Genomic DNA, 27,474 nt, shown 5'->3' with positions numbered 1-27,474 from the left:
TGCAGCCAAACCCAGAGTTGTCTGCCTCACATTAGCTTTTCGTATACACAGATTTAGCCACAAAATGCAGCCTCCTTTGATGTGCATTTGTGCTGCAAATTTGGAAGATTAGAGGCCTGAAACAGGTAAATCACTTTGAAATGGTCCTTTATTCTCAGATACTGAAGCCACCATCACTCTGTCTTTTATAATCTTGCCCTTGAGTCTCCAGAAGACAATACTTGCTGATTGCTTGGTGTGATACTCATACAGACATTCCACCGAATGTCAATCTTCATACACTTACTGCCTTTCAGTATACTGTGATGTAGGGGACCCAGGGCCCAGGGACTTACTGCTTATAGTCATGCAGGAGAGGTGGTTCAAAATGCAGAGATGTCAAGAATCTTTGCACTTCAAGAAGTTAAGAGGAGTAATGTTAAAGTATTCTTGGGCCACTTTGAGATGGATTTGTGACATCTTTATTTGTTTCTTCATCATTCAGCCATTTCGATTTTCTGTTCAAGCTTTTCACTTTAATCAAGAGTACTAGAATTTATTTTATTTTTAATAAGCTTGAGGTTCTCTTGGAAGGGACTGAGACTTTAAGGAAAACAAAAAAAACACACAGCTTATTTAAAGTTGACGGCAATGGTGGATCTGAATTCCTGAGTGGAAAAAAGATTGTTTATTTGAGGCGAGCTCTAGCAGAAGAGAGTCTAACAGGGTGTATCTGCTGTCTTGTGTACAGTACAGCACTACACTGCTGTACTGTATACAAGATCTCCATTACCAACAGCCTGGTTCATTCATGAAACAAACCAATCTCTTGAGATGTTGTTATTGCTATTTTTCAAAACTAATCGGTATAAGAAACTGATGATTTTTTAAAAAAAAGTTATTTCCTAGTGCAACTCTTTTAGGTTTCAATGAAAAGAGCACTTGCTTCTCAAGTGGGAAACTCCCATGAGTCTGCAGCAAACAAGTGTCTGGAGCACCATCTTCTACTCACCTGGGTAGTGCTCCAGTTACAGCTGTGTCCTCCAGTGACCTTCAGGGCATGAGGGGCTTCAGACGGTTGGTGGGAGGGAGAGTACATAAGATAATTATTTTGTGACCTTCAGCTCCTTCAGTGACCACAGATGAAGCAGGGTTACTTGAACTTCTATTTAATCAATAAGGCACTATAAAAATTGCAGTTTAAATCCATACAGTTTAATACAGAATTTAATTTCAGTGAAGCTTTATCCCTCATCATAGCATAGAATTCTTGGATAGTTCAAAGGAAAAAATAACTATAACTGTGTATTATAATATCCACCCCTTGTTCAGACAGTATGAGAGGTGGTATATGAATGCACAAAGTATTTCTTGTCTAGGCTCAGCAAAGCCACTCTTAGTTCTGTTTTAGGACAGGGATGTTGAGTGTCTTTTATTTTTTCCTGTAAGATTCTTATTTCCATACTATTTCCATAGATTCATTCAAAAGGTGACAAGGACCTTCTTACCTACCCATTTTAGAACTGTAGAGGCTTGACCTGCCTCATTTAACATGGCTCAGGCAGGCGGTTGAGCATGAGATGAGGTGAGCTACCTCTGCCTTCAAGGGTTCTCATGTCAAAAATTATCACTGCTGTTCTTTTTCATCATTGCCGGTAGAGGATGGCAGTGTTTTCCAATTGCTGATGCCTTAGACGTAGTTAAAAAGCAAATCAGTATCTTATGTAATTCTTCAGGTGAATATGTATTCCAACACTTAAGCTATGTAATTTATAGCAACATGTGTAACATGACGCTAAATTCAAGCCATTTTAACCCAAAATCCAGAGGGCCTTCGCAGGGGATGCCTGGTCAGCATAGCTCATGTTTTTAGCTTTCACTATCAAGCTTCCAGGAAACCTAATCCAGGGATGCTCAAATGTCACTAGCCCACAGGCAGTAGTAATGAACAAGTATTGTGCTGTATAAAACGTTGCAATTTTTTTCCCAGTCTCCCTTCTAATTTTTTTTACGTTCCCTGTCTTCAGTTGTTTTTTCACGTGGCTACCACGTTTCCTACAGGTTGGAGACCACTGCCCTGACCAGGTTATTCTGAAGCAGAAGGTTAGCAAAGGTGCCCCAAGCATTCAGTTAACGTTTAAGCCTCTCCTGTGGAAAGAATATAGTCAATCCTTTTTTTGTTTCCTAGCAGGTAAAAATTACTGCTAATTACTGCTTGGAGCTTGTGTCTTTCATAGCAGCCCTTTGTGTAATTCTTACTTTCTAGTACAAAGCTAGCCACATGCTGTGTCGTTGGATTGTGCCCCCCCCCCAAAAAAAAGCAAAACAAACAACCAAAAAACAAACGAAAAACAAACTACAACAGTAAACCCTTGCTTATGCTAGCGGAAAATAGGTCTTTGGGTCTGTTACTATCACGATGATTTTGAGAGGATCTCTTAAGAAGGTGGCTGCCCTACAGGTTAAGTGAAGTCATGCTCTTTTTGAGTAGTGTGAACTGGCATTTTTCCTTTTAAAACAGCCTCTTTGTGTGAATCGGCTGAGGGTGTGGGCTGCCTCTTTTTTTTTTTTTTTTTTTAAAAAAAAAAAAAAAAAAAAAAAAAAGCCCTCCCTCAGCCTATGACATCACAGTCCTGTAACGATCTGGGGAAAGAATTTGGCTTAACGAGCCAAAAAAAAGGCTCTTGTGGAAGACGACATTTTGGGGGTTTACTTCAGAGTTTACAAGAACAAAGAGAGAGAATGGGTAAGCTAAGCTTTCTGACCTGTGACTTCTATCTTCATTGAGCCCTTATCATTCGATAGTGGGAGGAGTATTTACAATGCTCTTTTTCCCTGTAATGGCTGTGGAATTCGTTGCTCAGTGACTGGTCTGTTCATTATAAACATTAGGCAGAGCTGTCTGAAATTTACAACTTTCTACTGAGGTGCAACACAGGAAAATAATGGGTTCTAGGGTGAAAAGATACTTTTGTATATCCTGTGCATGTGATAACTAGGAAAACCACTCACATGTTCAGTGTCTATATTCTTTATGCTGCACTTGCAAAGTCTTTTGGCTGAATACTTCAGCTGTTCTGAAGGGGTGTGTTTCCCAGTAGTTGAGTGTGTTACCCTTCTTGACACTGTAAAGTAGACCTCAGCTTCGATAAAGAGGCTTTAAGGGTGTCTGTTCAGCTTCACCTTCTAGTTGTATGGCATTGACGGAAATTAAGTGTAATACTGTGAGCAGTCACATTTGGCAGCAACAGCAGTCCGGGTTTCTGTGGCATTTGATGCATGCTGTGACACTTAGCTGATACCTCTGTGCATACACCAGGATAATACATTCTTCAGCTCCTGAGAAATGAGGATAGATATTTTAGGGAAGTATCTGAAAGCCAAGACAACATGATCTTTCCTTCTAGCCTGTGCTTGGGTTTTTATGTATACGGACATCATAGCTGAAGGGTCAGATACCGAAAACTGACCTGCTGCTTGTGTGATGGGCTAGTAAACAATACGCTTTTGAGCAGATCTGGTTAAGCATTTTTGTCTGTTCCCCCTCTCCCCTAAAGCGACTTGACCCAGAATGTGTCAAACTTCTGTTTGTACAGAAATGTGAGGTGCTGCTTGCAGTTTAATGGGGAACTTTTTTACAACTGCACAAAATAACCTCCAAGCAAGCATTTCCTATCAGATAGCAAATTGACAGCAACCCTTAATGTAACAGCTTACTGGGCATTAATGATCTTGCCATCATTAAATGAATTAACCGATATTTATTTCATTTCTCTGTAATTAGGACAAAAAAAAAAAAAGAACCCACAACTGAGGGACTGGAGCAGACTTTTCAAGCAGAGCAGTTTGAGCTGGAATAGCCAGTTCACTAACACCATTTTCCCCCACCATTATCTTAATTCCCCACTTGCTAAAAGAGCAACTGATGAATGCCTTAATCAAATAATATCCTAATGTAGTCCAGATGTGCTGTAGGTCATTTAATCAGTGGCTTTTCAGCAGGAAAAGAAGAAATAATGAGTCTTTGGTTGGAAGAGGGGAGGAGAGCAGGGTCAGGGGGATGGGAAGTAGTAGGTGCTGAAAGGGATGGCTTATTCCCCGGGATTTCTCGACTGCCTTTTTCCCAAATAAGGAATTGGAAAAAAAATCCTATGCAATTCTCACATTCAGTTAAATACTCTCCTGCAGGAGATACTGTGGTGACTGTAGTGCTCAGTTTGTGCTATGAGCAAAGCTTAGAAGAAGCTACTAACTGCTCACAATGCCTAACTCACATGGTAAGTCGTATTTATAGCATGGGGACAGCAATGGCATGTGGAGAATTTAGCAACACACTCCTTTTTAGACACTGTACACGTTTGGCCTCTTACTAGCGAAAGTTCTGTAGACCATGTAGTCTGACTTATTTTTTTGTTAAATATTACTTATTTTCTGGCTGTTTGTTGAAATGGTGTGTCAAAGTCCCCTGATCATCTTGGCCACGTTGGACTCATCATTTAATTATAGTGGTTTTCATTTTGTGGGTGTGTGTCTTGGGTATTTTTCTACATGTACCATCCAGAAAGTTAAATAACCTGCATGGCCTTAGAGGAAGAGCCCTTCAAATTGCAGTCCCCTTGAGTTATGAGGTTTTAGCTCTTGTGTAAAACCTCTAGCTTGTAGCCCAAATGCTGTTTTCACTGTGGTGTGTTTGTGGAAAAGGGGATTTGAGTGAAAGCGTTTTTGTGTGGTGGTTTCCTGATGGGTTTCTGAGCATGGTGACAGATTGGAGAGTATGACTCAGGAGGTGGTGTGCCAGGCTCTTGTTGGAAGTGGCTTTCTCTCCCCTAGTGTGCCTAACACAGCTATTGGCAGAGACTTCCATTATAGCCTTTGATCACCATCATATTTTCCCCCTCTCCACCAATGTAATTCAAGTGATTTTTGAGCTAGGACTAGGCTAGATTTTTCTCTTGCTTAATGTCCTCTCAGTTTTCCTTTGATAATGTTCCAGTGATCTGCTTTTTGCCTGAGTCTGGAGGTAACAGCCTAAAATACCTTTTGGGTAAAGCTAAATATAAATTGAAACCTTTTTTGAGACACTACATTCACTCTCTTTATAGAGCGTTTTATGAACCTCTAGCTTTAAAATAACCACATTTCATTGAAAAACTGGGGAGAAGGCAATCGATGGAGTGCTCAAGCCAGCTGGCTGGTTCAGACCTGGTACTCCAACCCTCCCAAGGCTCACTGCCTGCAGTGAAATAAACATTCTGCTCTTTGTGCTCAGGGCAGAGCGCACTACCACTGGGTGAGACGTGCTGCACCGTGCACAGTTAACTTAGGCATACCTTCATTTAAGGAGATTTTGCTTTGATGGGTCTTAACCTAATGAATGAGAGCAGCTATAACAAGTTCAACTGACAGAGGCAAAGCATCAATAATAATTCTTAACCTTCTTCAGCTCTCAAAGAGAAATATGTGTTCAGCTTTTTTTTTCACGTCTCTGAGCATAATTTGTTCCTTTAGCCATCTCTCCGGCATCACTTCTGTTAAACTCCAGTAGATCTTGAACAGTCATGCTCTTTAAAAGTGCAGCAAGTATTAATTAGGCTTTAGGAAATAGTTAAAAGCAGTGTGATCTCCGGCAGTTGGCATGTGTGAAGCAGAGAAGTGAAAGAAAGTGAAAAATAATCTCTCTTGGGCTTTGATTGCAAAGGTTTGTAGTGCTTGCTTCAGTTAAAGCTTTCAGTTCCTACTATATTGCCCTTGAAAGTAAGTGGTGAAAGAGCTCCAGCATAGAGAGATCATGTATCTTTGTTCAGAAAATGCAGTTTAGGCCATTTATGAAAGATTTACAGAACTGTATCAGCCAGTGAAAGAATCTGTATTATCAGAAGACTTTAATACTAATACATCTCAGAAAGCTTACCTGTACAGTTATGGCAGGTTTATGTCTGTTCCTCCAACATATTAAAACAGTTTTCCCAGCAACGGTAAGATTTGCTCAGAGAACAAGTGAACTGCGTGGCCTTTTGTCTCCATTTACTGCCTTCGTCCTGCCCCTGCCTAACCCATATTCCTTCCTCAGGAGGTCCCTTTCTCAAGCACCAAAATGATTAATATGTCAGTATTTTTCTCTAGATATTGCATTTACAGAGGAGGGTTGTAGTTTCGTTCTTTGGATGGATAGGAACCCCATCCCCGATGAAAAGACTAAGGAATTTTAGAAATCCCCTTCTCATTGTTTTTTTCATGCAAGTGACCGTAAAGGTCACCCTTTCCTTGTGCTGACATTATCTAGATGGGTTAGAGAGTATTAGAAGCAAAGCTTAGTTTAGCGTCCTTTCCCCTCCCCGCTGGGATTAGATCGTGCTTTACCAGAGCAGTTGTTCCATCCCCAACGTGTGTTGGGCAAATTTCAACTGCAGCATTTTGTACAAGTGTGATTTTTTTCATTCATACGTTCAGAAGTCATGTTCTGCTCAACTCAGTATCTATATTGGGCAGTCTGTTAAGATGAAGATTTTTCTGTCCTTAATCAATTGAGATTTCTCCGCTTTCACTGAATAACACACCAAAGGCTGAACATGAGAGAGCACTACTAACAGAGCTGTGAGCTCTGAGCTCAGATCCACCAGAACTGACTGAGGGAAGCCTATCCAAGGGGCTCTGCAAATGTGATGGTTCATGGTACAGGACCTCATCTGTAACCTTCAGCTATGAAGAAGAAATTCTCCTTCAGTTCCTTAAGGATTATGTCATACCTTGTATTCCCTGCCAGGTAGTGGACAGTTTTCTAACTGTATAATTTCTAATAGTGTTCCTCATGTGTTAGTTGGATGCTGTGCTCTTCATTTCCTCCAGCAAACTGTTGCACTTCCTTAGGTAGCATTGGAGACTGCTTCAGGAGATCGTATTTAACATTTTAAGTGACTTAGCACCACATGCTCTGTAAATCAAATATCCCAGCTGTTAGACGCATTCATTTTTGTTTCAGCAAAGACAGATTTTAGAGGCAAGCCACAGAAAGTAAGTCTTAGGAAAAATATGTAACAAAGTTTAAAAAGTACTAATCATTTGTGGTGTTGTGATTGATTAACACACTAATACATTTGTGCTGACCTTGAGTCTCATGCTGCCTCTTCGCAGCACTGGTTTGTTTCCCATGTCCTCACAAAGGCTGTACTGTCCTGGTCATCTGTCCTAGGGAACTGAGTGAAGAAATAGAAGGAAAAATACTTAGCTTCATTTTTCTTTTGAAATAGAAATCAATTTGGAAGTGAAAGCAGCATCAGGACTGGGATTTGAATTGATGAGAGTGATGAGAAAAACACATTTTTCTGGATGAAATGCATTCTTATGCATGCATTTACTGCTCTAATTCAGCTGCACTTTCAGGTTGACCTACATTACAAGAGCTCAACAGTGCTGAGAACAAGAGAATGGTCTTCTGAAAGCAGGTTCTTGTACCTGAAATCATATTATCACCAATTTACTGATACCTTCTGTATTAGGAGCTCCCAGTTTCTCTTCCTGTGTGTGAAATGCTATTCTGGAGCTCTTCAGGGCATCCTCTTATCTGGATGCTCACAGAAAATGGGGGGGTGGAGTGAGGCAGTACTGAATGGTGCTGCAGCTTCTGAACAAAAGTTTAATCACAGCTTCCTGTAATTTCAGATTTTCGTCTTGATTACTGTAGAACTGAACAGAGCTTTCACAGCAAAGCTAACCAGTCCCACACACTGTAGAACCCAAGTCCACACCACTTGTATACTGCTTTCCCTAGTAGCAGCTATGCAATCATCGTATTTTAATAACCTCTGTGATTTTTTTCTTTATCCGAGATGATATTTCTTTTCAGTCAAATGTTAGCAGTCTTTTGTCCCTCAATATTCATTTCCATGTAAATCACTTTGTCCGTGCAGGTGCTTCATGCAGTTACAGTTCTTTTCAGGAATTAAGATATTTCATAAAAATAAATAGTGTTTTGGGTTGTTGTGATTTTTTTACAACAGCTGTACAAGCATTTAATTTTAAGAAGGAAGGTATCTGTTCTACTTGTACCTCTAGCAATAGCTGAGATCAAGCCATTAGGGCTGCAAATTGTTCACAGAGAGACCAGATCTATACTTTTAGGGATAAAAGAAAATAGCTGGCATAAAGAATCAGATGGCTTTCTACCTGTAAAAAACTGCTTCCAATTTACATACCTTGGAGTTAGTGGGAAGTAGTAATGGTTATTCCAAAGGTGGATCCTGGCTTGAACTGTTTGTCATGGAGGGCACAGAAAATCCTGGAGCTATAGAGACATGTTTGGAAAAATATGGTATCATTCATTACGTGCTCATCATTAAAATATCCTACCATACAGTGTTTGTTCATCATTAAAGTATTCATAATTTTTGAGCCATTTTTCTCCATCCTTAGTTTATTACAGCAGCAAAAGAAGATTGGACTTTGACTTGATGAAACAGCTTTATAGTATATCACATGGGGAAGCTGAAGCCTGTGGCTCAGCTGGAGTGAAAAAGAAAATTGCAAAGCTTTTCAGGTGCTTTCTGAGCAAATGCAACCACAACTCCTTCTCTCAGACAGAAAAACAGCATACCACTGGAAAACCACTCAGAAAATGTCACACAGCAAGCTCTGCAAGTAGCCGCTTGTTTGGGCTGTACATCCTGTACTACTATCTGTACTCCAGAAGAATACCCCATTGCCTCTTAGGGGGAGGTAGTATGAAGTTGCATTGATTTTCAGAATATACTATTGTATTTCTGAAGTGTGTAGAAAGAGATGAACCAGCTTTGCCTATTATACAGTCTGGCTACCTTAGACAAGTCACTGACAAGTGTAGAGAACTGCTGACAGAGACTGTCACTTGTGACACCCAATGCTAACACTTTTTAGTTATCGGAAATGGTTTCCATGTGTGTATTGAAGACACCATGTACTGCACGGTGAGAGGAACAGGCTAGGTTTTGCTTTTTGTGTGAAAACAGGGTTATGAATGGAACTATTCAAGGTAGTGCCAGCATGTGCCTGACATGTCTTAAATTCAACAAAATTTGGCAACAGAATTTGGGGATTTTTTTTCCCCCTGAAACTTGATTTTTATCCAGTTTAATTAAGTGAAAAATAATAAAATTTTTGGCCAACACTTTCCACAATATTTTTAAAACCCCTTAGGAGTCAGTATGAAAATACTGTATGGAAAAATGGGACCTTTTCACACAGGACTAAGAAAACAACACTTTGCTTATGGGCTGCTTTTTATTTGTTTTGTTAATGAAAAGATGTGGTTCTTGTAGGTAATGTGAGTAGAAATTCCCTCCCTTTCCTTGACCCCCCCTCATCATCGGCTGCATTCCTTTTCTTCCCCAGTTTCAGAATCTTTTTGAATAGTTTATCTCTGCTTCAGCTTTCTCTTAGCTCACCCAAACAGGAAATTTCCAAAACACAAAGTGTTTGGCCCGTTTCTTGGACATCTTTCTGCAAATACAGTGACAAGGAGGATTGCCACTTTTTCAGAAGTGGACAGGGTGGCAGCTGCCCCATTAGAGCCACAGTGAGAAGGAGGGAGTGAACCAACTGGCATGAGACAGGAGTCGTCACAGTGGTTTGGGCTGATATTCCCATCTGGGATGGGATAGTGACACCTTTCTGAGCACCTGTTGTGTGGTAGCAAACATGAGCTGTGAGGGATGGGTGATAGCACCTTGTATGGCATTGCTTTTGCTCTTCTTGGTCTTTAAGATGGCAACACTTCTCTGGTGTTCCACTTTTCCACTGAAAACTACTTCTCTAAAGAAATACTTTCTGTTGCTAGCAAGAACCTGTGTGCCTAGGGGTTTTCCCACTGGACAGGGTGGCCATCTGGAAGCACAGAGGTGCAGATGACTTCTGTATCTTGGGACTAGCTCCGTCTGTGATGCAGATGGTGACTGTGTTCTTCAAAAGGATGAGCTGAATGAAAGCAGCTGGTCTCTTGAAGGTTTGCCAGAGTCAACCCCCTAGCAAACTCATCATTTGGTTCCTTCTGTTTTGCAAAGAGACATCAGAGAGGCAAGCCAAGACAGTAGGTGAAGAGGGAGAAGATAATTGACATCAGCAGGGAGATGTGGATTAGCCAGTCAACCACATGCAAATATTATTTTAAGTTAAACTATTGTATTAAAACTGCTAGAGACATGGTGGGCCAAGAGTTAGATCCAAGAGCAGAGGGGAAAGGGGTGAACAAAGCACTGGCTCAGGGATCCGGCAGTGGGAGGCAAAGCAGGTGCAGTACTGCGTATCTCCAAAGGAGGATGAAACCTGAAGAAATGGGAAGTCAACAATGCTAATGATGCCAGGAGACCAACAGCATCAAAAGCTATCCTGTAACTTGGCTGGAGTGATTGATAGAAGTCTGTAATTAGGAAACTGTGTTCTAGCTTTTTTTAAACCATGGCAAATTTTTAGTTGTTTGATCTTTTACTCTCTCCCTTCTCCCACCACTGTTGCTTCAGAAGAATGTGGATGTGGCTCAGGATTGCCTCCCACTTCTTGTCATATGCATTTTGCATTGCTTCAAACAAAGGAAGGCACTGGCAGTACATTAGCTGCGTCTTGCTAGTAGCACACCCACATTTTTTTCCTTCTATAAGAGTTGATTGCCCAAACACTTACACTTTTGTAGATGAAGAATTCAACCAAGGAGGAAATATGCTAATTATTCTCTAAGCGCTAATAACTGCAGTTTACTGAAGTGCAGCAGCATTGTAGAAATGACACTAATTACCCAGTTGCATCTTGACTTAAACAGAAATGAATGAACATTCAGAGACTGTGTAAATGTAACAGTAACTTCTGGAAGCTCTGGGTCTAGATGAGCAGTGTATGGCAATCACTGTGAATGCTGTATTGCTGACTCCAATTAGGATTGAATGCAGCCCTTTTCCCATTTACAGGCCTTTGTAATGCTGCAGGCCTCCTCCCTGTAGGCAGCAAATACAAAGCTGTTGATACATACTTATCACCGAAAAGGAAAGCAGCCCCCTGGCAAGCTCACCCCCTTCTGCCAAACAGCTGAGGCAGGGGGTCTGTGTGTGCCCAACCACCCTCCTCCTTTAAGCCTCCTCCTACCCATGGTGTCGTCATCCCAATCTGCCATTTTCCCTGACCCAGCCAGTTATCCTGGACAGGCTCTGTGGCCTGAAATGTCTTGAAAAGTTTTATTTTGTCAGCTGCTTTCATCTTTAAAATCTTCTCCATTATCTTCTTCAGGTAATTCATCAGTAGATCAACTGCTCCTCACAGGAGTGTCTGGAGCATACTTTAATTGCCATGGCCTCCCGAAATTGTCCCCAGATTCTTACAGAATGTATGTTGAGAGAAAAACTGGGTGGTTTTTATAATGATATTTTTTCATCCTCTAGCATACAGGCTTGGGGAGGAGTGGCTGGAGAGCTGCCAGTCAGAGAGGGACCTGGGGGTGCTGATTGACAGCTGGCTGAACAGGAGCCAGCAGTGTGCCCAGGGGGCCAAGAAGGCCAATGGCATCCTGGCTTGTGTCAGCACTAGCGTGGCCAGCAGGGACAGGGAAGGGATCTGACCCCTGTACTCGGCACTGGTGAGGCCGCACCTCGATGATGGGCCCCTCACTACAAAAAGGACATTGAGTGACTCGAGCGTGTCCAGAGAAGGGCAACGGAGCTGGTGCAGGGTCTGGAGTACAGGTTGTACGAGAAGCGGCTGAGGGAACTGGGGGTGTTTAGTCTGGAGAAGAGGAGGCCTCATCGCCCTCTACAGCTCCCTGAAAGGAGGGTGCAGAGAGGGGGGATGAGTGTCTTTAACCAAGTAACAAACAATAGGACAAGAGGGAATGGCCTCAAATTGCACCAGGGAAAGTTTAGACTAGACATTAGGAAGCATTTCTTTACAGAGCAGGTTGTTGGGTGTTGGAATGGGCTGCCCAGGGCAGTTGTGGAGTCCCCATCCCTGGAGGTGTTTAAGAGTTGGCTCAACATAGCACTTAGGGATGTGGTGTAGTTGGGAACTGACACTGTTAGGTTAGTGGTTGGACTGGATGATCTTCAAGGTCTTTCCAACCTAGACAATTCTGCAATTCTGCATTTGTTTGCAGAACATCTGATTTCTTGATTATATCCCTAGTAGAATTAAAGAAGAAACTAGCCACATTTAGAAATCTAAATGGTGAAAAATGTAATATGCTTTAAGAAGAGCACTGCTAGAAACTTCAGCTGGAGAATTTCTAGGTTCAACAGAAAGTGAATTGCAAGTGAAGCCAGTGAAGTCTGTCAAGTAAAATACAGCAGGTTGGTCAGTCATTTGTTTTTAAATGTTTTTTCCCAATGTTTAAGCACAATTAAGAAGAAAATATCTCATGCTTGAAGCCAGCATTGTCTTCAACTGTGTAGAAATACATAATTAGACAGAAAACTCTTTCAAAGTGCTTATAGAAAGAGCTCTTCTAGCTGGCGGACTGACTGGCTGTTATTCCTCAAGGTGTGTCAAATGCATTTTACTGCCTGTGTAAACCCAGAGGCAGTGTGATTGTTCGGGTCAGTGGTAAGTGCCATTGTGCTCCTAGCTGATCACCTTCTGCTCCACTGTGTATTAACAGCATGCAGGATAAGGGTCAGCAAGAGTGGGGGTGACTAGCAGACAATGGTGCCCTTGTTGGGTGGCCACTGAGTTCACAGGGTTTGATCAGTGCCATTTGCTTCTCAAGACCATGCCTCATGACTCACACATAGAAACACATGTGGAAAGGGAGACGGAGACCTTAGACATTGAGTTTCTGTTTTAAAATGTTAGTCAAAGTGAATAGATATGTCACTTTTGGTCTTCAGGAATTAGGAAGAATTAGCAAGTTCTTTTTGAAGAATAATTTTGAAAATACCCTCTTTTCTTCTGGTGTTTCATTTTTTTTGCCTTTCAGCAGTAAAGAATTATTGAGAAACTCATTGGCATGTTACCAGATTAATCAGAAGTTCCTTCAGACTGCTCATGGGAAGTTAAGTAGGCTGCTTGGCCAGTAAAATACCCATACCTGAACATAAATAGTTTCTTTCAATACCCTCCTTGAGAGCAGAAGTAACACATCAGGGATAAATATGAATCAAGTGCATCTGCACGGCAGATAAAAGCCGTGGGAGGGAGGAGATCATGACTCTGGTCCCTGTCATGCTCCTTGTGGTGGTCTGCATGCCGTGGGAGTTGGAAACGCTTCCTGTCTCCTAGGTCCAGTTGCATGTGGGGTTCCATGTGGGATGCAGAAAGACCCCATGTCTTTCCAATACTGTGTAATTCTACCTTATGTTTGATGACCACGATTGATCCACTGAGAAATGAACATTCCCTGCTGTTGTCATGTCCTTTTTCCTAACTTGGGATGAGTCACCTACTCTTCCTGTATGTTAGCATCTGTTTCTGCATAATGGGGGCAGCAATACTTTTCATCTGTAGAAGCATTATGATATTTTCTTTAGGTGTGGAAAGCATTTTTAAAACACCAAGATGATAAGTGTTGTGTGCTGCATGTGCTGCAAACCTTTGAAGAACCTAAACTGCCAAATCATTAATAACTCAGAAATCCAAAGCTCACTTTTAGTGGCAAACCAGGACACAGGCATGAAATGATAAAATGAGGATAGTAAGCAGGTGGGAGATAGTTAAATTAAAGCTTGTTGTTGTTTTAGGGCCTTGTCTTGCTTTTGGTAAGGTTAATTTTCTATTTTTCGTGTTAGTGATTTGCCTTGCCTTCCCACAATCTTAGAAGTTGCTTTAAACTCCAGTTTAAGAAGTGCTAGGATTTACTTTCCAGATGGTGTTTACTCTGCAAAAAATAAAATGTTGCTTTTTAGGATGTCATAATAGTTGTGTTCTCTTTTATTTTAGAAATCTTCCAGAATCCCTGAGGATGACATCAGGTTGAGAAAAAACAGAGACCAAAACTGTGCCAATTTCTTGGAGCCAGCTACTGTGCTTGCTACAAAGGAAGAGAAAATGGAAATTGAAGTTCCAGTTTCTGAACATAAAAGCATCACCACAGTGGCTTCACCACATCCCATAGACAATCCAACCCACTTCTTTTCCCCTGCTGCCAGCCACAATGGACTTAAGGACAGGCATGAATCTCTGGACAGTGAAGTTGCTAAAGAGATCAGATACCTAGATGAAGTGCTGGAAGCAAACTGCTGTGATTCTGCTGCAGATAATACCTTTAATGGGACATTCTCCCCTGAACCAAGTTCAGTCTCCATTATGGATGGCTCAGGAGCATCTGTCAATGTCAATAATGATTCAGTACCCAGTGAAAGGGAAGAAAATGTAGCTGACAAGCAGGCATCCTTGGTAGTTGAACCACGTGAAGCTGGCATAACAGATGAGAACCTGAAATCTAACGGCCATTCTTTGGGTGGACTGAAGGAAGACACTAGGGAGAGTCTGAAGGTGCCAGGAAGTCCCACTTCTTCAAACAGTTCTAGAAGATCCTCTAAGGATGGAGAAACAACTCTTACAACTCTTAAGAAAGAGGCTAAGTTTGAACTACGAGCTTTCCATGAGGACAAAAAGCCCTCAAAACTCTTTGAAGATGAGGAAGAGAAGGAAAAATACAGGGTCCGCAAGGTGAGACCATCAGAGGAAATGATGGAACTTGAAAAGGAAAGAAGGGAACTCATTAAAAGCCAGGCAGTCAAGAAAAACCCCAACATTGCTGCCAAATGGTGGAACCCTCCCCAAGAGAAGACCCTGGAGGATCAACTGGATGAAGAGCATCTGGAGTCCCACAAGAAGTACAAGGAGCGCAAGGAGAGACAGCAGCAGCAAGGTGCAACACCATCATCCCCCAAACAGGTCAGCTGCTCCTTTGTACCACCAGAGCCAGCCAGTATCAAAAAAGAGGACATTGTCACAGAGCAAATTGACTTCTCAGCTGCCAGAAAGCAGTTCCAGCTCATGGAGCATTCAGGTCCATCTCAGGGTCAGGCCCCACCGAGACGGTCAGGAACACCCAAAATGTTCTCCATCAAGCCCTTCTACAAAAGCCTCAATTCTCCTCATGTAGACAGGCCACCGTCCTCAGTGACAAGACCCATTTCAGTGTGTGGGCAAACAGGACAGTTTGAGGGTAACAATGCCACTGTTGTCAAAGCACAGAAGGTCTCCTGTAGCTCAGATGATGATACAAGTGCTCAGACTACCACTGCTGACCCAATAAGAGAGTTACCATGCAGTGATAGCCCCAGAGCTGGACAGGCCTCAAAGCTGTGGGCAGAGGATGGAGAATTCATGAGTGCAAAAGCAGTCTTCACGGTGGTGAAGGATGATGGACAGGGTGTGCTAGACCACTTCCCAAAGTCAGGCAGCGCCTCTTCCCCACCAGAGGAGCTTGACTCCGGTTTGGATGACTTGTCTGTCAGGTCTCAGGATACCACTGTCTTGGAGACCCTTTCCAATGACTTCAGCATGGATAACATCAGCGACAGTGGTGCCTCCAATGAGACCATGAGCGCCCTGCAGGAAAGCTCTCTGGCTGATTTCTCCCTGCCTCAGACCCCTCAGGCTGACACTCCGGCAGAGTGCAGGAGCGAAGGCATCTCCAAGTCATTCAGCGACCCGGGCTGTGTCTCGCCTTCCTCCACCTTGGCAGACTCCATGCTGATTGACCACCAGCTGGAGTACCATGCTGGCCTGCTTGTTCAAAACGCCATCCAACAAGCCATAGCTGAGCAGGTGGATAAAGCAAACTGCAAGGAAGAAGAAATCCCAGTGGAAAAGGAGATACCAGTCAAAGAGCAGCCAGCCCCCACCAGCCCAGCTCCAGGCTTCAAGGAGGAGCAGAACCCAATGTTTGAGCCACCCCAGGTGTCTTCACCTGTTCAAGAAAAAAGGGACACCATACCAAAGACTTCAAAAGAGGAAGACTCAGGACTCAGGGAAGGGAGGAGTTTGCAGCAGTCACCTGTGTACTCAGCCAGTCAGCCATTCCTTGTGGAGGAAAATAAGCATGAAGTTAGCTATTTCAGCAAATATTCAGAGGCAGCTGAGCTGAGGAGCACTGCATCCATCCTGGCCACACAGGAGCCTGAAGTGACCGTGGGCCCTTTCAAGTTACGGTCGAGGAAGCAGCGGACTTTGTCGATGATAGAAGAGGAGATCAGAGCTGCCCAGGAACGAGAAGAGGAGCTGAAGAGGCAGCGGCAAGGTCTGCAGGTGACACCAAGCCCTGTGATGAAGAGCGCACCACTCATGCCCACCAGAACTGTGTCTTACAAAACTGCACCAGGTAAGACCCAGAGCATCAGAGGGGAAGTGAAATGGGACTGAATAGTCAGGTCAGATTCAGCTTTTATGACATTTTTGAATGAATACATCGTTTTGCAAGGAGTGTGGGGGTTGTCATGACTTTTCCTGGAAACTGCAGGCAGGAGGAGGACATGGGACAACCCAGGTTTCTGTATGTGAGCACACCCGTGGATTTTTTTGTTTCTTCCCAAATCTAGTGCAGAAGTAACTTACATAGCATTGCTGATCATCATTAGGAAACCCTGCACTGCATTCATCCCCTGGCACGCTGTAGCGTGACATGCCTTTCACTGTGCTACTCAGACCACCCACTGAAATTTAGGATCATCACAAGGAATGACAACAACGGTTTTTGCAGCTGTGTGACTATTTGAAAGACAAACATGCAAAGCATTTTTAACAGTCTTTCTGTTCTCTTGCATGTCATGAAGGAAGTGCAGAGGTAGTGGAGATTTACAGATTCGGGGGCTTTGCATCAGATTTCATTTTGCATATGTTTTCCTTTCTGTTTTCAGGTATTTCTTGGTCCTCTTAATGAACTTTATCAGGTAAAATGATCTTCAGAGCTGTGAGTTGCCATGTAGTTCAGCTGGTGTCGTTCACTGCTGAATTAAACAGGTGTCACAAACAAAATGCTTAGTAGATTCAGTAGAAGTCCTCTTCTGACTGATCAGATTCTGAGTCCTTGTGGTAGTATTCCCAGCAGTTACAGCATATCTCTCTCCTCCTTCCCCTTTTCAAAATACAAAACCAAATATTCATGCCTTCTTAATATAACATTAAAAAAAAAAAAAACCAAACCAAACCACATGCCAGGCTTATTTCCATGTAGTGATTTTTATGAGCGTAGACCTACATATGCTTTGCAAGTACTTAAAATTTTTTATTAAGTGGTCATTGTGAACAAGTATTAATTTTACCCAGAGTACTTAAATTCTATCCTTATTTCCACTGGCATAAATCTGAGCCAGTGATGCTTCCAAAAATTGTGCAGAGTAATCCTTTTCTTTTGAAAGTTGTGGCAGACTTGATTAAGGTCTGGATTTAGTCCATTACCCAGTCTGATTGTGAACTTGGAATGTTATGCAGCACATAATAGCTAATACTTGGTTTTGCTTCTTCTGCAAAGAGGATGATTTTAACTTGTGTTTCTTGCCAAAAAATGTAGCAGATGTTGATAATTTCTCTGAAGTGCTATTGTTATTACTCCTATAGAACAACACTTTTGATAGGGAGTCTCTGTAAATTGAGGTGTTTTCAGCAATGTCTGACAAGATGTGAGAGACAGGACACCATAGACCTCAGCTCGGAGGACCTGTGTAAAGGTGTGCTCATGACCACTTTTAAAATCAGAATCATCTGTAGCTGTAAGTGCTCTAAATGAGGCTGATAATGGCTGCTGACACTAATGTTTGTTTTAATGGAGCATCTGGGAAAACAGAGTACTTCTGTTCATTCTTATTTCCCTGCACAAGGCATTTACTTTGTGTCTGTTAAAATGTTTGTTGTAAGTTGTATTCTAGTGAGAATGAGAAACATTTATAATAATTCATTCCAGACAGTTTCCTTTAAATGTCCAACTGCTTTATGTTCAAGAAAGAAAATGGGGATCTATTAGTTAATGACTCAAGCTACTGCAATCTGCAGCTGGTGACAAGGCAAAGAATTAATTTATAGGAAAAGATGAATATGTGGCAATGTGTAAGATGTAATTGATCAAAAAAGCCACAAAGAACATTGCCAAAGTTAAACCTTCTACTTTCAGTGCTTTTTAACAGTGGATGTGCTTAGCAGAACTCTTGGCTGGCAGAAATCAGCTTGGCACCCTTAGTGTTGCAGGCTGTATACCCTCAAGTCCTCCCTGATGTCCCTTTAGCCAGTTATGTTGCAGCTAAAGCTTGCAGGCATCCTTAGAGAGAAGGGATACCATGTAACTCCTTAGAAAGTTGAAGCCACTTTTATTTTAGTCTTTACAGCATCCTTGCAATATTTACAAAAAGAGGCAAAAGGTGATGCAGCAGAGGCAATGTGAGAAACTGTGGACTAGGGTATTGTTTATTAAGATTTATGTTAAGCTCAATGTAAAGGCTAGGCAACAAAAGATATGAAATCGCAACCCCATATAAGGACATATGAGTGAGGGGTCAGAAAACGACCCCCTAACAACAGCTGAAGCATGCAGAGTATCTCCACTACTTCATGAACACGGAAGTAAAGATGTATAAAAAGGGACTGTTTGAACTGCTCAGTACGGCAGTTGGCGGAGCGCAGACTCCCCTGCCGTCCAGCGCTGTCTTTGCTCATATTCTACTTGCTATAATTAATAAAATTTTAATTGGATTATGATCCATTGTGGTCTCAATTTATAACAGCAACAAAATCTGGCTGTAAAGCTTCAATGCAGCCAGTTACAGAGGTGATTTACAGAGAAAAAAAAAATCTACTTGTGGTAGGCATGGTTAGGAATATGCTGTAGAACATGTCTGATACTGTAATCTGAGTATCTAGTATCATCATTTTTTCATATAGAAAAATAATAGTAATAATTCTAACAACAATAGTAATACTAGTAATAATAAAAATTATGATAGTGATGAAAAGAAACAGAGGTACGACTACCATGAAATTGTGTTTCCCAGAGAAAGAATTGGCACTCTTCTTCTAAAATCAGGATACCTCAGCAGAAAGGGATTAGGGGGTCAAGTCTGCATCTGAAAAATCTGCTCCTAATCCTTAAATGGGGAAGTGTGAACTCACCAGAACTCTTTTGAGAAGGTGCAGTAATTAATTACCTTAATTTGCAATGACCTACCTATCAGGTTGCTTTTTGGTGGTGGCCTGGGTAGAGTAGCTCTACTAGAACTCCTGGTGGTCTGTGGTTATTTAATACTCCTGTGCCACTCCACTGTTTTGAACTGTCAATATGTGGATAGCAGAAACACAAACCACAAAAAAAGGCTGCAGTGAACTGAACTGCTAATTTGACTGAAGTGTGGAAGATTAACACAATTCATGTGGGTGTATGTGTGAAATAACTGCTAATTACTTTAGATAGCAAACAGGCTGTTTTTACCACCCTGACATACAACTTTCATACAGCTGAGGATAACACTACATTTGGTGTCTGCCAACCACCCCTCACAAGCCTGTGTGTGGTTCCGAGTAATAAACTTCTGTATTGCTAACAAGTGTCCTTTAAAACTGTTTGGGATGCTTTGAAGCAGCCTTGTAACCCATCTCAGATAGTGGAATGACAACTATGTGTTGTGTGCACACAGGACAAGACCCTCTCCAGGGGGAGACCCTCTTCTGGAAGAAACTATGAGCATTCCTTTCCCAAAAACTTGGGGTTTCCTGCTTGAGGAAACCAAAGAAAGACCAAAAAAATGCTTGAGCATGGCTAAATGGAGAGTCATTGTGGATTGCAAAATACCTGTGGAGCTGTATTTTAATTTGAATGGTTCTTGTGTTGTTTTGATGCAACACCTGCTGCACTTGGCAAGGTGTTGAGCAGCTGCATAGCAAGCCAGTGGTTTTCTTCTAAAATGTGCAGGTGGTACACCATCCCTCCTGGGCAGAGCATCCAGGTCTGTTTGATACTTTATGTGAACTGGTTGATGAGTGTGTGACACGAGAGAATCCAGCATACATTTGGTGGTGTAATTCCCATGTTCCTTTTATTAGGAGTACTTAGAATATGAAGAACTTGTGTCTAACTTCCTGTAGTGCCTGACTCGAGTAATCCTGTTCATCAAAGGAGGTATGAATATCATTACATCAGGGGTCTTGGTTCAGTGAAGGCTTTTCTCTTGAAGAGAAACCCTTTGTCAGTATTTGCTGTCTGGATGTGACATGTGGAAATCCCTAATGCAAGAAGCCATGCCTGGGAGAAGCTTTCCTGAAACTGTCACATCCACCTTTTTGGTGTTTGTTACCAAAACATTGCCAAGCGAGTCAGAAGGCACATTGCACTTCCTGCAGTCATCTGCAGGCACTCAGACCCATCTGCACGTGGATCTGGGAGAGCTGCCCACCAAGCAGTCATCTGATGTTGTCCTCAGTTGATGAACTAGATGAGAGCATTTCAGTGGATGGCAAAAGCCTGGGTAGGGAATTGTAGTTTAGAGATGTAAATGATGGGGTACCCTTAAATTTCAGGTAACTGTTCACTCCAGAGAATGGGGGGTGGGGGTAGTGCTGTCTTCTTTCTTATAGAATCATAGAATGCTTTGGGTTGGGAGGGACCTTAAAGATTATCTAGTTCCATCCCCCCTGCCATGGGCAGGGACACCTTCCACCAGCCCAGGTTGCTCAGAGCCCCGTCCAGCCTGGCCTTGAACACTGCCAGGGAGGGGGCAGCCACAGCTTCTCTGGGCAGCCTGTGCCAGGGCCTCACCACCCTCACAGTGAAGAATTTCTTTCATGTATCTACCCTGTTTCAGTTTAAAACTGTCACCCTTGTCCTATCCCTACACCCCCTGATAAAGAGTCCCTTCCCATCTTTCCTTTAAGTACTAGAAGGCAGCTGTAAGGTCTCCCTGGAGCCTTCTCTTCTCCAGGCTGAACACCCCCAACTCTCTCAGCCTGTCCTCATGAGGGAGGTGCTCCAGCACCCTGAGCATCTTTGTGGCCTCCTTTGGATGTGCTTGAGCAGGTCCATGTCCTTCTTATGTTGGGGTCCCAGAGCTGGAGACAGTACAGCAGGTGGGGTCTCACAAGAGCAGAGTAGAGGGGGAGAATCCCCTTCCTTGACTTCCTGGCCACACTGCTCTTGATGCAGTCCAGGACACAGTTGGCTTTCTGGGCTGTGAGCACACATTACTGGCTCGTAGTCAATTTTCCATCCACCAATACCCCCAAGTCCTTCTCCGCAGGACTGCTCTCAATCCACTTATTGCCCAGCCTGTGTCTGTGCTTGGGATTGCCCCGACCCATGTGCAGGACCTTGCACTTGGCCTTGCTGATCTTCATGAGGTTTGCACAGGCCCACCTCTCCAGCCTGTCCAGGTCCCTCTGGATGGCACATCCCTTTCCTCCAGCATGTCAACACCACCACACACAGAGCTTAGTGTTGTTTGCAAACTTGCTGAGGGTGCCCTCAATCCCATTATCCATATCACCAATGAAGATGTTAAACAGCGCTGGTCCCAACACCAACCCCTGAGAAATGCCACTCGTCACACTCTCCATTTGGACATTGAGTTGTTGACCACAGCTCTGAGTGTGACCGTCCAACCAATTCCTTATCCACCAAGTGGTCCATCCGTTAAATCCACATCTCTCCAATTCAGAGACAAGGATGTTATGTGGGACAGTGTGAAATGTTTTGCACCTGACACCTTGCTTGCTTCTCCTTGCTTTCTTCTCCTGAATAACAACTGTGGAGCATAAACCAGTGTCAGAGAAGTCACTTCAGACTGAAAACTGTTTTCCACTTTCATTTTTCATTAGTAAATACCTACACTGAAACTTGTCACGTTCAACCACAGCCTGAAGATACTTCTTGTATGGTGGGAGGAGAAGCAGAAACTTCAGGGCAAAATATTTTTAGTATTTGTGACTGTCGCAAAATTTTTAATGCCGTGTATACATGTAAAGAATAAGGATCAGGTGTAATACATACGTATGAAACCCCTTTTTAAAAGGAGAATTTTGAGAAAGCCTAGAGCAGAAATGAATTTACAGAAGATACTGTTTCCTTACCCCTTCATAAGCACCGACATGAAAAAAGCAAAGTTCATCATTCTCTTCAAGGATTCCTCTGAAGTGTTCATCATTCATCTCCTGAACACCTCCAGGAGTGCTTTAACAGCATACCAGCTCATCTGTCATTTGCTCTCTTACTCTCTCCCTAGTGGAGAATGTGTATGAAGTGAGAGGATCTTCGAGAGGTTCTTTTTTTAATGCTTGTTCATTTGTATGTTTGCATATTTGTGTTGATCACCCAGTGTTCGAGAGGACCAAAGAAGCCCACCTTTCACCTGGGTGGTAATAAGGCTCCACATTACAAGAGGGCCTTTTTTTTACGTACTTAAATATTCTCAGACTCCAACACAGACTAGCCTCCCCAAACCGTCTGTCTTGCTGAAATACATTATTTTGAAAAGTTTTCTCTGCTGTGCAGGTGTCCTTAAAAAACACCAAGAGCATGTGTAAAATAGTTGCTCTTACTTGTGTGAAGCCCCATTCTTCCCATCTCCTTTGTACTTTAGTTAACACTATATGATGGCCCTTGGTATCTGCTTGTTACTTGGTAGTGGCTCAGGCCCTTGTCCTAAGGTCTCCCCTTGGTCACTGTTTCTTCTTGATATTGCATCAGATCAGCTGAGCATCCTTCCTTAGTTTGTAGCGAGCACTTGGACACCCACCAGCTCCACAGGGTGTGTAAGTTATCATTACAACCCCTCTTGCTCCCAGGAGCTGTGCAGAGGTTTTGCTTAGGAGAAAGCTGATTTTTTCCCCACTTCTTACATGTCTTTGATTTTACAGAGGTGTCTGGCTATGTCTTGCACCAGACTGGGACACAGCAGCAGCTGCCCGTTCCCTGAGCTTTCCCTTCCCCTCCCCAGGGCTGAGAAAGAGTGTTCCACATAGGAGCAGCTCCTGCCTGCCCCAAATAGCAGAACAGGCAGGGAATGAAAAGAGAAGCTTCCTACTAGATCCCTGAAGCCAGAGAGTGAGTGGAGGGAGCCATCACCAGAACTAAAGCCACGTAATATTTTTTGGATTCCCTTTGAAAGAGAAGAAAAAATGTAAGTGTATAGGTGAAGATTTGGGATGCTATAGCCTATACTCTGTCTTGCAACAGCTCTAAAGGTGACCACAGTGGACTGTGTTCCACTGGAGGAGGAGATACTGCTGGTAACTGATGTTAATTTGCAAGTGTGACCGTCACGCTGCCGTTTTTGCTGGTATCCCACAAGTGTGATCCATTTCCTTTTGAGTCAGAGCACAGTTCCTTTATTACTCAGCTTGGATTTGGGCAAGGACCACCAGCAGTGTCTGTGTTCATCAGGTGCGAGCAGAGGACTGTCGAAGTAGAAAGTGCCTGTGATCATTATGTCTCATGATGCTTTTATGCTGAATGACTCTTCTGCCTGAGAGCGGTACCTTCTCTGGATGAAAATCTGCCAGAAGAAAATTAACCCAGCAACATTTCTAACACAGTCTGATCTGACAGAACAGGTCTACGCTGGACTGTACTACTCTGGATCAGGTTCATGAAGTTTTTCTGTGTTTTTTCTGGGAGCCCTGAAACCTTAGACACCCCATCATCTAACCAGAGCCTCACTCATGGTTGTGCTGGTTGCTTGCCTTTCTGACACTGTTGGCACTGGTAGGATCTCTCCCTTCCACCTGCCTACCTGTTCTCACAAAATCTTGGAAGTTCCCAAAAGTTTTAGGAACTTTTACTCCTCTGTGAAAAGAGTTGAAATGATGCTGTCAATTCCTGAGTTTTTAGTGGAATTCAAACACTTAATCAGAGAAAATGGATGATGCATAAGCATAATTTTCTTGTGGACACAAACCATAGGTCTCGGGTAGGTCCGTAGGTCTGAGCATCCTGTGATCTGTCTCCATCCCTGGGGGAAAGCAAAAGCTGGGCAGACACCTGAGAAGCCTGATTTTTCCTGCATTACTTGCATACGTCCAAGACAGCTACTTAGTAATTTAAGAATGAAGTAATATAGCAAGATACCTGACCCTTAATCAGTTCATGCATTTTCAGCAGACTTTTTTACCCACTGGACCTAATGAGCAACAATGACATTTGTTCTTACTCTGTCCTGCTGAGCAATCCAAGCTGTTACATGTGGGTGCAGCTGGGCAGCTCAGGACTGACTGTTGGCCTCTCCTCTGGCAGCGTATCTCCGGGTTCTGTGGAGCTGGTGCTGGTGCCACCATAAGAACCTGGACCCATCAAAACTGCCCCTTCAGTCTCTGGTTGGGTGATGTAAGGGAGACTAATTACTAGCCTCATCCCTCCACTGGCCAGCTGAGCTAAGCCTGTAACGAGAAACTAGTGATGATGGGGTTTTCCATGCTGGTCAGAAATGAAACAAGACTGGGAAGGGGATTTCTTGTAAAAAAAAACTTTACAATGTCGACTCAGGTTTCACTTCTTCCTTCAAGAATAAATCCTGCCGCTTCTTACAGGAGGTTTCAAGGCCGCTTTCTAGTGGCTACCACTGTCATGATGCTGTTGGAGGAGCAGCTAGGGCTTTCATTTGTCTCCTCAACAGAAGTTTCATGAAAGTCTGCAGGATCCTGTGGATTACTTATTTGTAAGGGGGTTGGGGTGGGTTTTTTTCCCCTTTTTTTCTTTCCCATCCACTGAACTGTCTTATTTCAAAGAACTGACATGCCATGGAAAAGGGAACTGGATTTTTGTTCAGCATTGCTTTTGCCTGTCGTAGCTGAGCCCTGGACCTTATTACCACACTCATGACCTGACACTGTCTGTCATTTTTCCCATCAGGACAAGGTGGGTGGCTCACCCTGGATCAGCACCTGGTGATGAGAAATGCAGGCTGTCCTCTCACAAGAAGTGTGGGTTGTCTACCTTCTGAGCTCTCCCGCAGCTCATCACAGTGGTCTTTCTGCTCTGACCTGCCTTTTACCCACTTCTTCAGCTGTGGTCACTCTACTTAACACAGGCTCCCCTGGGTGAAATGAGCTCATTCAGAGAGCAACCTGACTTCTCTCTGACTTTCCTCCCTCCAGGAGACTGGAGGGCCCCTTCTGAATGCAGGGTGTGTGGGACAGAGACTCCATCCTGCTCCGCCACAGGTGTTCCTCCAGGAACACCCTCTGCAACTTGCAGGAAACAGCTGCAGGGAAGAGTAGCACCAGGGACCAACCTGCAGCCTTTCATGATTACAAAGCAGATGAAAAGCACTGGAAGAAGAGAAAAAGCCGGCAATGCTTAACAAAATGCCTTCTTTGGACATCTCACGCATGGTCCCTGGCATACAGTGGTGGCATCCTGTGCATTGTATTGTCTGAGCCAGAAAAATATTCATCTTGCAGTTTTCCAGAATCTTACAAACATTTCCAGATAACTGAGATGTGTCCTGCAGGAGGGAACAGGGGTAATTCACTCAGATACTACTGTAAACCGTAGTGGTGAGTTAAATTTGTGTTGTATCATTTTTTAACTCTTCTAGGTTTTGTAGAAAGATTTTGTAGTGTTTTGATGTAGTGGATTTCTGGAAGAGGGAGAGTGTTTTAAAAGCCTGTGGCCATCCTGATTTACCAGATTGTTTCATAGACTTAATTCCAAACTGTTTCTTCATTAAAACCCTGCTGAAAATGCTTCTCCAGCTGTTGTCTTCCGGCAACAACTTGTGAGTCCTCCAGCTTAGAAAGGGTCATTCCTTTTCATGTCATTGCAGGAAAGATAGAGAAGATCAAGCCTCCTCCATCTCCCACCACAGAAGGCCCCGTCTCGCAGTCTGACCTCCCACCCGAGGAGCCTGCGGGAGCCCAGCGACCCAAGAACCTGATGCAGACCCTCATGGAGGATTATGAAACACACAAAACTAAGAGACGAGAAAGGATGGATGACAGCAGTGTAAGTGCACTTTTCATTTTTTGCTCTGTGATAGAGGCTGTGACGCAAGACCAACATTCAGACAACAAAAATGGTTATTTCCCCAGAATCTGGTCAGACCACCTTGCAAGTGTGCAAGGATTTTAACATGTTGTAAGGGCCAGTGTGTTTGAAATGGAAGAATGAGGGCCAGTGGAGAGTGTCACTGCAAATATCAAAGGCAACAAAAAAAATTTCATTTTAATTAATTAATAGTAAGGGCAGGAGGTAGTTGCCTTGCAGTTGTCAGACGCTATTAATTCACACATTACAAGACCCTCCAATGGGTTATTTTAGTGGTTTTTTTGAACTTTGTGGATCAAGCAAGTATTCTTGCCTGTGTTTGTAGACCCCTAAAGTCCCACCATAGTGTGCTCAGGATTCAGTGTAAGTGGATAACTTCCCCAGAAACCACCCCTTGCAGAACTCGATTGGGAATATCTCAGAAATTAACTGGATCCTTCAATGGGCAGCATGTTGTTTCCCGCTGAATTTGTTATCTTTCTTCCACAAACAGAAAATCAGACAGAATTTCAGTTTGTGAAATGAGTGCCTGCATTTCAGCCATTACAGTAGTAGAGTTTAACTCAATTAAGATGTTCTTTATTAGAGGTACTAATAAGAAGAGCTATGAATTTCATGGTTGGAAGTATGAAAATTCAGATGCAACTGTTGTACAACCTGTTTCCCAACAGAGCACAAGGTGTTTTTTATTCAGACTCATTATCACTGTGGGCAATGAGTGCAGAAGGTAGTGAGATGTGTGATACAAAACTTCCTAAATGGACATTCTCTAGGCATTTCCCAGAGATGTCAGACAATGACCTCAGTGCCAAGGAGCTCATGCTCCAAACTTCTTTCTAGTAATGTTCATTAAAGGTAGAATTTCATTAGGTGTTTGGAAGTAAAGGTTTGTAACATGAATACCACTGGTATTCTGGCAGCTTTTAATCATTACTGGTGAATATTGCACAGTTGCATAAGATACTTAAAATCAGAAGGAATGCAACGTGGAGGGGTCCTGTTGCATTTCTGCTGGTTAACTAAAATGTAATACGAGAGATGATTCAAATGTCAACAGATTGATTTCCAGTGCATACCAGATACTTTATGGTCCCTTCTACTGAAACCATTGAAAAACAAGATCTCATCATCCATCGTGCTCCTGGAAGCCACTCTCTGGTTTCCCCTCCCTCCCCAGAGCACCCCGTGGAATGGGATGGCTCTACCTGCTCTGGTGAGCACTGTTTTCTGGCATCCCCACAGAGGATCTCTTTCCCTGAAAGTGCTCAGAGGCTTGCAGGAAACACGTCACACATTCATGCCCTTTGCAGAAGCCATGAGAAACTTTAAAACAATGGGGGCATAAAATTCTGCCGTGCAAACCAGAACTGGTCCTTGGAAGTCCCACAGTGAGCATCTATCAGTCTGGTGGCTTTAAACCTTGGCACAGCGGAGAAGCTGCTCTGCTAAAGAGGTGACACTCAGCTGGTATTCACCCTGTGCTTTTCTTCCACCCCTGTAAAGAGCAAAGGTGACTTGCACAGCCCATGAAGCATTGGCTTGTGGCTAAAATCTTCTCCCACAGCTGTGATGGTCACATGCTGTTT

General features: G+C 43.1%; 1 protein-coding gene across 7 annotated transcripts in view; it reads left to right on the top strand.

Annotated features, from left to right (window-relative positions):
* Window positions 1-27,474, top strand: part of LOC113490317 (A-kinase anchor protein 2-like) — a 266,283-nt gene that overhangs the window by 227,105 nt on the left and 11,704 nt on the right. For all 7 annotated transcript variants that reach the window (XM_026866693.1, XM_026866696.1, XM_026866692.1 and 4 more), the window contains 2 exons: window positions 13,861-16,252; window positions 25,668-25,846. In XM_026866693.1, coding sequence (XP_026722494.1) covers window positions 13,861-16,252; window positions 25,668-25,846 — 2,571 coding nt within the window. The remainder of the gene's footprint in view (window positions 1-13,860; window positions 16,253-25,667; window positions 25,847-27,474) is intronic.

This window comes from Athene cunicularia (genome assembly GCF_003259725.1).
Source record: "Athene cunicularia isolate RWA chromosome Z unlocalized genomic scaffold, athCun1 chrZ_part3, whole genome shotgun sequence".
NCBI classification, from domain to species: Eukaryota; Metazoa; Chordata; class Aves; order Strigiformes; family Strigidae; genus Athene; species Athene cunicularia.
Note: the sequence above shows the minus strand (reverse complement) of the source record. Positions and strands in the feature narration are given on the sequence as shown.